The 13,109-nt window shown below is 39.4% G+C and overlaps 1 protein-coding gene across 3 annotated transcripts in view; it reads right to left on the reverse strand.

Moving 5' to 3' along the window:
• The window catches only part of adam22.L (ADAM metallopeptidase domain 22 L homeolog), a 128,490-nt gene that overhangs the window by 92,878 nt on the left and 22,503 nt on the right, over positions 1-13,109 (reverse strand). For all 3 annotated transcript variants that reach the window (XM_018266305.2, XM_018266306.2, NM_001087444.1), the window contains 1 exon segment: positions 12,253-12,329. In XM_018266305.2, the coding sequence (XP_018121794.1) occupies positions 12,253-12,329 (77 nt within the window).

Genomic DNA, 13,109 nt, shown 5'->3' on the forward strand with positions numbered 1-13,109 from the left:
TCTGCACACACACACAATGCCAACCAGTAAAACATCTATAAAGAAGCTAAAAAGTAATGGACCGGTCCCCTGAGGACCTCCACTTATAGAATTTAATTTATGATCACATCTTGTAATCTATCTTTAAGACAGGTTGCTACCCAAATAGTATTATTGATGCCAGTATTTAATCAGTAACCTTCTGTTCTCTATCAAATGCTTTAGGAAAATCTACATACATCACACCAACTTCAAAGTGTAGGTTTCTGCTCACCGTTTCTAAGAAAATTAGATTGGCCTGTCAGTATCTATAGCTCATCAAACCATGGTGGCACATACTAGCAGATTTATGACTTGTAGGGGCCGATTCACCAAGGGTCGAATATCGAGGGTTAATTAACCCTCGATATTCGACTGGGAATTAAAATCCTTCAACTCTGAATATCGAAGTCGAAGGATTTTAGCGCAAATAGTTCGATCGAATGATCAAAGGAATAATCGTTCGATCGAACGATTAAATCCTTCGAATCGAATGATTCGAAGGATTTTAATCCAACGATCTAAGGATTATCCTTCAACCCAAAAAAATTTAGGAAAGCCTATGGGGACCTTCCCCATAGGCTAACATTGACTTCGGTAGCTTTTAGATGGCGAACTAGGGGGTCGAAGTTTTTTCTTAAAGAGACAGTACTTCAACTATCGAAGTCGAAGGTCGAAGTAGCCCATTCGATGGTCGAAGTAGCCCAAAAAACACTTCGAAATTTGAAGTTTTTTAACTTCGAATCCTTCACTGGAAGTTAGTGAATCGGCCCCTAAATGTATGCCAATATCGTATCCCCTCACATCCCTTCCAAAAGTTTAACACATGTTAAACAGTCCTATAGTTCCCTGATGTAGAACAACCTTTTTGAATAAATGCTTGCCTATTAGCACTTCTTCCATTTCAAAGGCAGAAATTGAAGATTAAATAAAGGGGCCTGGCAACCACAGAACTAAGTTCCTTACATAGGGATGAATACCATCACATCCTGAAGTTCTATTTCCCTTAAAGCGATACTGACACATAAATAAAATAAAATATAAAAATCATAGTAGTATCAAGTAGTTGCTGCACCCGGGAATAGTTCCCCTCAAAGACTCCCCAGCCCCGGGAACCTGCTTGGACCCGACTTTCTGACACTGTTAAAAGATCTTCTGTGCTGTTTCAGTGACACTGGGCTCGGTAAGTAGCGATTCTTCCATAGGCCGATTATCCTATGGTATCCTATGGCCCACAGGGATACCAGGAGAACACCGGGTTGGCCCATGGTCATTCCTCAATTCTGTATGGGAAGAAAGAGGCTTAACATATGGAAGATTATAGTTTGTAAAATAAGAGACTAGGAGAATACAGAGGTTGAGTGTGGAGAGGAGGAAAAATAGTTAGAGAGTGGGCCTATAGTCTAAGGAAGTGAGAAACATCGAGAAACATGTTGCTCACCAACCCATTGGATGTTGCCCCCAGTGGTCTCAAAGCAGGTGCTTTTTTTAAATTCCTGGCTTGAAGGCACTTTAGTTGTAACAAAAAATCCTGTGTACTACCAAACAGAGCCTCCTGTAGGCTGCCAGTCCACACAGGGGATACCAATAGCCAATCACAGCCCATATTTGGTATCCCCAGGATTTTTTTTATGTCCTTACATTGCTTTCCAACTTTTTTAGAATCTGAATGTGGCTCACAGGTTAAAAAAAAGGTTGGGGACTCCAGATCTAAGGTTTTCAGCATCCCAGTCCGACACTAACCTGGGGAAACCCCGTTATCCTGACTGAAGTTTAAGTTAGGGGACAGCTAGGAGGTGGGAGTAGATATGCTTACATGCCTTTCTCCACCAGCCCCTAATGAATACAGCACTGTCAAAAACAAGCAGTGTTCAATTAAAGGAGGAAGCCACGTGTTTCTCTACAGTCAAGTAAGGCTATGTGAATAGTGCAAAAAAGAGAGTTTTGCACTTGTTTTATACACTTTGCACACAGTCTTTCTTATAGAACATGATGCCTATGTTACTACAGCTGCAGCATCTTCCCATCAGGAAACTAAAGTCTTACTAAGTTCTATACTATGCACTTACAACATTGTTGTTTATTCAAATGAAGTAAATAAAATAATTTATAATAATAAAATTTGTTACATGACCCTGATGTTATTTATGTTTAACACAAGATGAGACATTACAGTGTTTTCTGAGTAAAATGCTGAGACACTGGCATAAAAAAAATGAATGTATCAGGGGAACTGATCAGAAGATGCACACTCGGTATCTTCCAGTGCTAAAAGGCAAGATACGAGTATTGCTGAATGGTGAGCCCCTTGCAGATACTTAATCTCCTCTGATCATCAATTACTGACACCACAATGTTTATCATAATACAAATTAGTACAAGGATGCATTCTGTTTTAACAAATTGTTCCTTATCATGGTGTTCCAGATTGTATCTCACCAGGATGTGCGCTGATAGTCCGTGAAAAACTCTTTCACATTTATAATTAACCCCCAGTGATTTATGTGTGGGCTGCACAAAATGTTGCAACTTGCAAATAATAAAAAAGTTAATTTGCCAAAAACGATTAGCCGAGACATATTTTTTCTTGCTGCTTATGTCCCAGGCGGTTTCTTTAAGACGTCCGCATTCTGCATTATGCAGCCCGTTCCCTTGAGACTAAGAGGAAAAAGACAAAAGTCCTTATTTGGATGACTGTGCATAAATATTGCTTCTTTAAGGAGTCAGTCACATTGCAAACATAAAACAATGGGGAGGGGGATTGGTTAACAAGAATACGCAGTGCTGTATCAGGGTCTGTGTCGAGGTGGGGGTTGGAATGTTTATCGCAGGTAGCAAGAAGAGGAATTGCGGGCCACCGGTGGGGGTGAAATGGAGATTGTGTCCTGCAAGGAAAAGGGGGTCACCGATCCTTACTTCACCCCCTCTGGTTGGGGTTGCTCCAGTGGCAGCAGAGTTTGCTCCCTGACAGTTACAGAAATTAAACTATCCCTTAGCCACTGTTTTTAAAGGGGATCTAAACCCCCAAAAAACTGCTATCCACATATTCAGAGTGGTCCTCTTAAAAAATATTCTATTTTTAGTGTTTTCTGTGATTGTGTCCTGCAAGGAAAAGGGGGTCACCGATCCTTACTTCACCCCCTCTGGTTGGGGTTGTTCCAGTGGCAGCAGTGTTTGCTCCCTGACAGTTACGGAAATTAATCTACCTCTTAGCCACTGTTTTTAGAGGGGATCTAAACCCCCCAAAAACGGTTATCCACATATTCAGAGTGGTCCTCTAAGAAATATTCTATTTTTAGTGTTTTCTGTGATTTTTCAGTTTATCACTGCTGTGGTATTAGCTAACTCCACAACTCCGTTTTAGTTCAATAATAGGGGTTTTTACAGTGGAACCTGGTGCAGGTTTGTAGCCAGAAGAAGTGGAAGTGATCTGATATTCACTGACAGTGGAGCCAAAAGCATGCTATTTGCCTTCTCATAATGCAAATATCCCAGAATATATATACTGCAAAAAATTCTTATAGAAAGAAAGTTCTTTACACTCTGGTACAGAGAACTCCACTTCTAAATTAAGATGGCATTGCCCATAGCCGCAACGTCAGACTTGGCGTGCCGTCATGTGACATTATCATTATGTTTTGGAGCAAAAATTCAAAATAAAAGGATGCCAAAGACATGGGTTCAATTCCTGGTTCTGCTAGCTGCTTGCCTTGACTTTTGCCTGGATTTCGACTTTGAGCCTCTTAACCCTACTCCAGCCTGCCTGTATTGTAACTTCTTCCGTGGTCCTTAATAGGGATGCACTGAATCCACTATTTTGGATTCGGCCAAACCCCTGAATAATTTGCAAAAGATTCGGCCGAATACCAAATCCGAATCCTAATTTGCATATGCAAATTAGGGGTGGGAAGGGGAAAACATTTTTTACTTCCATGTTTTGTGACAAAAAGTCACGTGATTTTCCCTCCCCACCCCTAATTTGCATTTGCAAATCATGATTCGGATTCGGTTCAGCCGGGCAGAAGGATTCGGCTGAATCTGAATCCTGATGAAAAAGGCAGAATCCTGGCCAAATCCCGAACCGAATCCTGTATTTGGTGCATCCCTAGTCCTGACTTTTTACACCACTTTCTTTTCTTTTACCAAGAACTGGCATTGCAGATGCTACATTTTGTACATTGCACATTGAAGGCTGTATGGGTGCTAACTGCATGCAGAATTTTGAGGCCAATGTGAAAACTCTTAGGTCATGTGAAAACTCATAGACGAGATTTAATCTCAGATGCAATTCAATTCAGAACAACTTATCTCATGGTTTACCAGTGAAAACTCTATTGAAGTCTATGAGGAAAAAATTTTCTCCTCAAATTGAAGCTTGTCCATGAGTTTTCACGTGAAAAATCATGATATAACTTTATTTTCCTCGCTGTACTGAATCTGCCCCATTGTGCGTACAAATGATTTCGGGTATGGGAACTGTTATCCAGAATGCTCAGGTTTTCCGGATAAGGAATCTTTCCATAATTTCATAATATCATAACTTCTCTATAGTCTACTAAAAAATAGTTACATAAACACAATCGGGTTGTTTTGCCTCTAATATGGATCAATAATATCTTAGTTTGGGTTAAGTACAAGATACTGTTTTATTATTAGAGAGAAAAAGGAAATCTATTTTTTTTTAAATGTAATTATTTGATTAAAATTGAGTCCATGGGAGATGGCCTTCCCATATTTTGGAGCTTCCTGGATAACAGGTTTCTGGATAATAGGATTCCAGATGACGGAAAAAATTGTATGCAGGATTATTGATTGGTTACTATAGCAGAGTAACAAGTTACTCAGTAAAAATGGGACGTCAGCAAAGAAGTGGCTATTATTTCTGCCTATTTAATGGATTTAGACAATAACCTGAAACCATTTGCAAGAGCATTCCTCAACAGCTTTATATTAATAAAATATGAGTTAATGCCAGTAATTTTGCTTACTGGAATGTGTTTAGAACACACTGCTGCTGTTATTCGTAACTGCCATGTTGTAGAATGTGTTAACTTTTAGTAATATGTAGAAAATGATATGCTGAAACAATTTGCAGATGGTTTTCATTTTTTATTATTTGTGGTTTTTGAGTTATTTAGCTTTTTATTCAGCAGCTCTCCTGTTTGCAATTAAACCAATCAGTTTGCTATGGTCCAAATTCCCCTAGAAACCATGCACTGATTTGAATAAGAGACTGGAATATGAATAGGAGAGACCTGAATAGAAAGATGAGTAATACAAAGTAGCAATAACAATAAATGTGTACAGAGCATTTGTTTTTAGATGGGGTCAGTGACCCCCCCCCCCATTTGAAAGTGTCAGAAGAAAAAAGCAAATAATTCAAAAACTATAAATAAAAATGAAGGACAATTGAAAAGTTGCTTAGAATTAGCCACTCTATAAAATACTAAGGGGCAGATTCACTAAGGGTCGAATTTCGAAGTTAAAAATACTTCGAAATTCGACCCTCGAATTGAAAGGATTTAGCGCTAATCCTGCGATCGATCGATCGAAGGATTTTTCGTTCGATCGAACGATTAAATCCTTCGAATCGAACAATTCAAACGATTTTAATCCAACGATCGAAGGAAAATCCTTCGATCAAAAAAAGGTTAGCAAGCCTATGGGGACCTTCCCCATAGGCTAACATTGACTTCGGTAGGTTTTATCTGCCGAAGTAGGGGGTCGAAGTTTTTTTTAAAGGGAAAGTACTTCGACTATCGAATGGTCGAATAGTCGAACGATTTTTACTTCGAATCGTTCGAATTCGAACGAATTTAACCAATTCGATGGTCGAAGTACCCAAAAAATACTTCGAAATTCGAATTTTTTTCATTCGAATCCTTCACTCGAAAGTTAGTGAATCTGCCCCTAAAAGTTAACTTAAAGGTGAACCACCCCTTTAAATAAACACCATTCCACAAGGCCCGTTGTGAAAAGATATGAATACCCTCTATCGCTCTCTTTTTACTTAAAGGGGAACTCCACAAAAACATTATTTAAGCTTTTTGAATAATACACATAATTTCAAGCATCATTTAAAAAATATGCAGACTTTTCATTATTTTTAATGGTTTCTGCCAGTTCCCTAAGCCTAGCCCCCTGCTCTCCTGCTGATCTGTCTGACTACTTCAATAAGGAAAGGAACATCACAGTGCAGTGCATTGTGGGTTATGTATCTGCATGTTGTCTGTAAGCTGTGGAGAAGTTGTTACAATTTGTAATGTCAGTGTTTAGTCCCTCCTTCCCTACCAGGATTTCAAATGATGCCGAAAGAGAAGAACTGTTAAACAACTGGATTTCAGCATATAAAATGGGATTTATTCATACTTTTTGAAGGAACAGGTAACTGTGATGGCTTTATTAGGGGTTTCTGTGTTATGTGGGCCTCTTTATCAGATTTTGGTTTGGAAGCTGGAGTTCCCCTTTAAGATTTAGTAGCATTGTGCAAAAAACATTTATGTGATCAAGGGAAGGTTGGGCTGCCCCATTATGTTTCAATTACAAGGCAACAAGGGTTGCTGAAAGAACAATATAAGAATGGATGCAAGAAAAGCAAGAGGGGTGTAAGATTAATTGGTGTATGGTTGCAGAAAGAGTAACTGCAGAAAAAAGAAAGGAGGGAAGCATGGTCCTTAGAGAACAAATTAAAACTGGATACCCATAAGCACTACAGTGGGCTTTTTCTTAGGGTTAGACCACACAAGGAGATTTGGGGCGACAACTTTGGGCAACTATAGAAAATGCATCGCCACGTGTGCATTAGCGCGTGCGACTTTTCATTGTAGCCTATGGGAAAACACGCTGAGGCAGTTCGGGGAGATTGTCACTCAGAAGACAAGGCGATTAGTCAACAGGCAACAAAATCTCCCAGAATCTCCTCCTGTGGCCTTACCCTTACTGGGTTTGCAGCAAGCTGTTTGATCCATAAAGAAATTGTTTGTACAGTATCACATTTATGTACAATAAGATGATGCTGACAACATAAAGAGATGCTACCTGTATTTTTTTAGATATATACACTGTTTCTGCCATTTCTGTGCCTGCAACTAAAAACATTCACTCTTATGTTCCCCACACCTTATACCAGGGGTCCCCACACTTTTTGTTCACATTGAAAAAAGGTCCCTGGGGGTACCAAATAAGTGCTTTGAAACTTATCTCCAAGCCTGGCATTCAAAAATAAGCATCTGCTTTGAGGCACTGGGAGCAACATCCAAGGGGTCGGTGAAAAACATGTTGCTCACGAGCCACTGGTTGGGGATCAGTGCCTTATACAAACAGACTGTCGGTTTATTTAACAGTGCTTACAAACACTGACCTTCTCCACCGTGAGCCTTGCAAATTATTTTAATGAATTCCACCACAAAATTGATTTCTTGGCTTACGCTTTGTTTATCAGAAATAAATATTTTGCTTTTGGTTAAATATTTTTCAAGCTGTCCTAATTCAGTAATGACATCAGCAGCATCCGTATATATATGCACAATACACGACATGCGTTAGTATCAGTGTGTGCAGAATGTTCCCTCCTTAAAGTGGACCTGTCACCCAGACATAAACAGCTGTTTTTAAGTTAAACATGAAATCCAAATTCTTTTTTCATTAAAGCATTCATAGCTGCTGTAAACTTATTTAAAATTCTCAGCTGTCAATCAAATATTGTCTGCCCCGCCTCTATGCCTTAGAGGCGGGGCAGGCAATTACTTTCCCTTTCCATTCAGCACTTCCTACATATGTATGCATAAAATTAAAACTCAAATTGAGTTTGGATAATTCACAATTCAAATTTGAAAGTTTTGACCATTAAAAAAATTAAAATTTTCAATTCGACCCTTAATAAATCTGCCCCTTAGTAATGGTCATAATCATGTTGCATGTGTTTAGAAGATACAATCAACCTGACAACAATAGCAATAACACGCGGGTATCAATTCAATAGCGAGAATTTCTAGCTTGATGGGAGGGCAGGCAGCAAAGTGCTTGCAAATACCCCTCTATAAACTGTAATAGTAATCACCCTGATTCTGCTGGAGCAGTTGCAGGTCTCTTGGAAATTGGTATGGCCAGTCGTTTAAAAATGATACGAAATAAATAATGAAGACCAGTTAAAAAGTTGTTTAGAATTGACCATTCTCTAACATACTAAAAGTTAACTTAAATGTGAACCACCCCATTAATGTTTATGGAGGAGTAGTATTTTGTGCAATCAAGGAAATACAGGTATGGGACCAGTTATCCAGAATGCTCAGGACCAGGGGTTTTCTGGATCTTCATAACTTAAGTCTACTAGAAAATCATGTAAACATGAAAACATGAAATAAACCCAATAGACTAGTTTTGCCTCCAATACAGATTACTGATATTTTCGTTGGGATCAAATACAAGCTACTGTTTTATTATCACAGAGAAAAAGGAAATAGATTTTCAAAAATTGGATTATTTGGATACAATGGAGTCTATGGGAGACAGCCTTTCTGTAATTCAGAGCTTTCTGGATAAAGGTTTCCGGATAATGGATCCCGTGCCTGTAGTATAAGCAGCAAAGTGCCATTGCCATTGCCCATATAATTTATACCTCTCCTGAAGGACCTAAACAGACAGGGGGTGTATCCTCTATATTTACACACAAAATATTAACACACATATTAACACACAATTTACAAAAAAACATTACCTCCCTGCCTGCTACTGGACAATTGCTGCTAAATTCAGCAACAGAGAAGCTTGCATTGTTACTTGCATATATCTCAAATTAGAGCCCGTCCTGCGTATTCACCCAACTCCCCTCGGTAGAACCATGAAAGTGTCAATCCATGATATCATACTAATACCCTCCTGCATCACTGACCTCCCTTTACACACCAGTTCATTGCTGGCTGTCTCTATAGGTTAAACCTCTGACTCCAACTCTCAGCGCTGCTCCGCTTATATTCCCAGACCTTGCCCTATTTGTCCTTTTGCATATCTGGTCTGTAACCAGCAGTATCTGGATTGATTTTTGTGCTAATTAACTCAGTAGTCAGTGCTAACACAGGCAGTAACCTGGAGCCTCAAGGAGCAAGACATGTAGTCAAAGGGGAATGTAAATATCAATTAACAATAAAGCTGGACCTTTTCTTTAGTCTTTACCGTGTAATGCTTCTTAACAGGTAGCAGCCCCGTGTATGCTGCAGTAAATTTCCAAATGAAACAAAATTTAACCCGGAGAGCATAGTGCAAATGAAAGCATCATTGTGGAGTGTCATACACAACATGTTTTGGCTCAACAGCCTTCCTCAGGTGAAAAGGGGATGCCTATGAGTTGTGATGTCTAAGGGGATGCCTATGAGTTGTGTAATTATATAGCAAATGTCTTTGTGGTCATTATTACAAGTGTTGCTACTGTTTGGGGCAATTTACACATATATACTTATGTTGTAAATCTGTTCTACCTGTAGTATTTTATTAATGATACTACTGCCTTCTGCACCCTATCCCTTTATTGAGAGTACTGATACCCCCCAAAGACTCCAACAAGTCTGCCCATGTCTGAATATGAACAATAGGCAGAGCCAGCAGGGCGAGATAATCCAATCACACAGGCACCAATCTCGTAACATCTGTGTTATAACAACTGAGACTTCCTGGGAGGCTGTGCCAATTATAAAATTTTGATCACCTGGGCCACTGGCTATAGGTGTTTTCCAACAAGTATAGATAAACCCCATTAAAAAAGTATGGTCTGTATATACACAATCCACCCCAGTCACATCCTATTATGATGAAACCCATCCAGTCCCATAAGCGCTGCCACTTCATGTAGGGTTGAAGGCAATTTAACTCCAGCCCTTGGAATATCAAATTTTTCATGCATCCCCTGGTTCTGGCCCCCTACCAGTCTGGTACTGGTCTCCCAGTCCCAATAATTTGCAAATGTATTTTTACCACATAATAGAAAGCCCTAAATTAAAAAGATCTGTAAGGTACAGTAAGTCCTAGATCAAAAGCTACGCAAGGTATACTAAGCCTAGAACTCAAGATGTGTTGATAAAATAGCTGGTTACGGTGTAAAGCACAGGTCTAAAGGGAATGACCACTTATTTCTGCACGTTCAATGTTTACCTGTATTGAGTTGGAAGTGCATTGTACTGTGCATGCATTCAAAGTGTTCTCTTAACCAAAACAAACTCCGAGCAATAATTCTGTTCCTCTTTTTTTTCCTCATTCCCCCAAACATTTTTCTTACTTGAACGATAGTTTTTTTTTTTTTTTTTAAAGCCCTAGAAATGTAAGTGTCTGCATTAATGTTCTTTCCTCAGCAGGTATTCCCTTGCCAGATGTATATTCTGCTATCTAGTTAGGTCTCATCAATCTGCTTGCCAGGTTTCTCATGGAAACTAATTCTTGAATCTCTTCCAGTCAAAAGCCGCAGAGTTAGCCCTTTCAGATGTGCTGAGATCACTGAATGAATCAGGCCTCAAAGAAACCCACACAATTAAAGTTGATATAATGCATAAGTCATCAACAACCAGTAATAAATATTCTTATAAAGCTAAGGGATCTATTTTCCAGAATGCCTGTGTTTTTCAGATGAAAAACCCAGGAATTCTGGAGCACCATCGCTTAAGTTAGTAGTTCACAAACTGTAGGGCGGGTCACAATGGAGGAGCATAGAACAGATGAAGGAGGGCTCAGCCTGAAGACCAATTGAAAGGCCTGTTTGCTATATATTAGATACAAGTAAATGTCCATCTTGAAAAACATTTAAGGTAACATTTGGGGTGAATATTAAATTGTTGCACTAGATATTCTTGGAGCTGTCAAATTCGAACTGGTAGATACAGAAGTGTTTCCTATACCCGTAATCTTGTTATGAACTAAGGGGAGGCCCTTAACAGGGCACCAAATAAACACCAAAAAAAAATGAAAGCGTTTTAAAGTAATGAAAATGTAATGTTGCCCTACACTGGTAAAACTGATGTGTTTGCTTCAGAAACACTACTATAGTTCATATAAAATTGAAAAAAGACTATATGGCACAGGATAAATAGTGGATAACAGATAACACCATTATGTTCTACCGAGCTTATCTGCTGTGTAACCTGAGCTTTTTCTCCTTTAAATGGCTGCCCCCATTGCTACACAGCAGCTGATTTATACAAACAATAGTAGTGTTTCTGAAGCAAACACATCAGTTTTACCAGTACAGGGCAACACTGCATTATATTTTTATTACATAAAAAACACACATTTTCTGATGTTACTGTTCCTTTAACTCTTTAATCACATAACAGCCCTTAATTTCACATTGAATTGCTTTAGTCGCTATATAAACTCCCTTAATCAAAGGCAAGCTCACAATTCTATACAAAGTGCCAGTTACACTTACACTCTACTGTACAGTAAAGAGTATAGCAATTGCCATCCCAGTGGTCCTATGTGGGTCTAAGCAAAAGCCTAGGAACCTTTCAGAAGATGGTGGGAAGGCACTGGAACAAATATACCTAGGGCAGTGTATTTAGTGATCAGGAGTTCTGAGTTTAATGTTAGTGATTGTAACATATTTCCTTCCCCCCAGTCATTTAGACTTTCCTTGTCCTTTAAGTAAAGCTGTTTGGGCCTTGTTTCCTCTACTTAATGCATTTATGGGATCTAGTAACTGGAAACCCATTATCCAAAAAGTGAAATACAGAAATGCCCTTTCCAAAAGGGTCCTATTTAAACAAAAACTCTCTATTTCTCTATCTATTACTAATTTGATTTAATTGATGTTGATATGTACGCTAATATAAATCATTATTCATGGCAAAACAATCCTATATTTTTTTCTTTTCATATCTGAATTGATTTAATAAAAGGAAAGTGCTGCTATGTTTCTTTTGGAATACAATCTGAACATAAAATACAAGCAGGGAAGCAAGCAACATTTAGTATTTAATATTCTAAAGAGAGTATGAAGATGACTAAAATTTATAGATAAGCCTTTAATTAGGCAGCAAAGCCCGAGGTGTGCAGTTTCTAATGTTTATGTTCCCTAAGAGTGAAAGTCAATCTTTATGTTGGACCAACACCAGAACTGCTCATCAGGCTGTAGGTTCTATCAAGCACGTGAATGAGGGGCTGAGAGGAACTTGCTCTATGAATGCAGAAAAGTAGTCCCATGAGTAGGAACCATACCAAGGCATAATAATAACTAATGTATTTCATACTCACTGATTGAGTTCCACATCCAGGATGAAGGAAGACCCAAATGCATCAATCTGAAAGCTGGCCTGGGCAACGTGAGTGAGCTGCAAAGAGAAAAAAGCATTACTTACAACTGTCATAAAGATCATCTTCGACATTTTTTAGTGATAAACAATGGCTTGTTTTTTGCAGATTTCTGCTAAGCAGGAATATGATTGGTATTTGATTCCTACTAAAACTGTCACCTTTTGAAAGTAAAAATTCCAGCCTGGATGTAAGGGGGGTGTGATGTGACATAAATGGGTGGATTGGGTGGGGATGAGTGAGTGAATGTATGTGATGGAATTAGTGAGTGAATGTATGTGACGGAATGAGTGAGTGAATGTATGTGCGGGGATGAGTAAAGGTGGCCATACATGGAGAGATACGCTGGTTTGGCAATGTCGCCAAACGAGCGGATCTCTCCCCGATATGCCCACCTTGAGGTGGGCAATATCGGGCCGATCCGATCGTGGGCCCTAGGGCCCAACGATCAGATCCTAATGATGGCTAACGGGCGGTCGGATTGCGGGACCGCATCAACAAACAGATGCAGCCATGATCCGACGGGATTTTTAGTCCAGTCCGATCGACATCTGGCCGACTTTCGGCCAGATAGCGATCAGGGAAGCCCGTCGGAGGGCCCCATACACGGGCCAATAAGCTGCCAATTCGGTCTGTCAGCAGCTTTTATCGCCCCGTGTATGGCCACCTTAAATTAATGTGGTCCAGGTTTAGGAGATTAGCTGGTCGCAGGCAATGGGGTAGACCAGGTGCAGAAGAAGGCAGGCCTGCAGAATTACAAATAGTGAATTTTGAGTTTAGAGCAGAATTTTAGAATTTAA

This window comes from Xenopus laevis, chromosome 6L (genome assembly GCF_017654675.1).
Source record: "Xenopus laevis strain J_2021 chromosome 6L, Xenopus_laevis_v10.1, whole genome shotgun sequence".
In the NCBI taxonomy this organism is placed as follows: Eukaryota; Metazoa; Chordata; class Amphibia; order Anura; family Pipidae; genus Xenopus; species Xenopus laevis.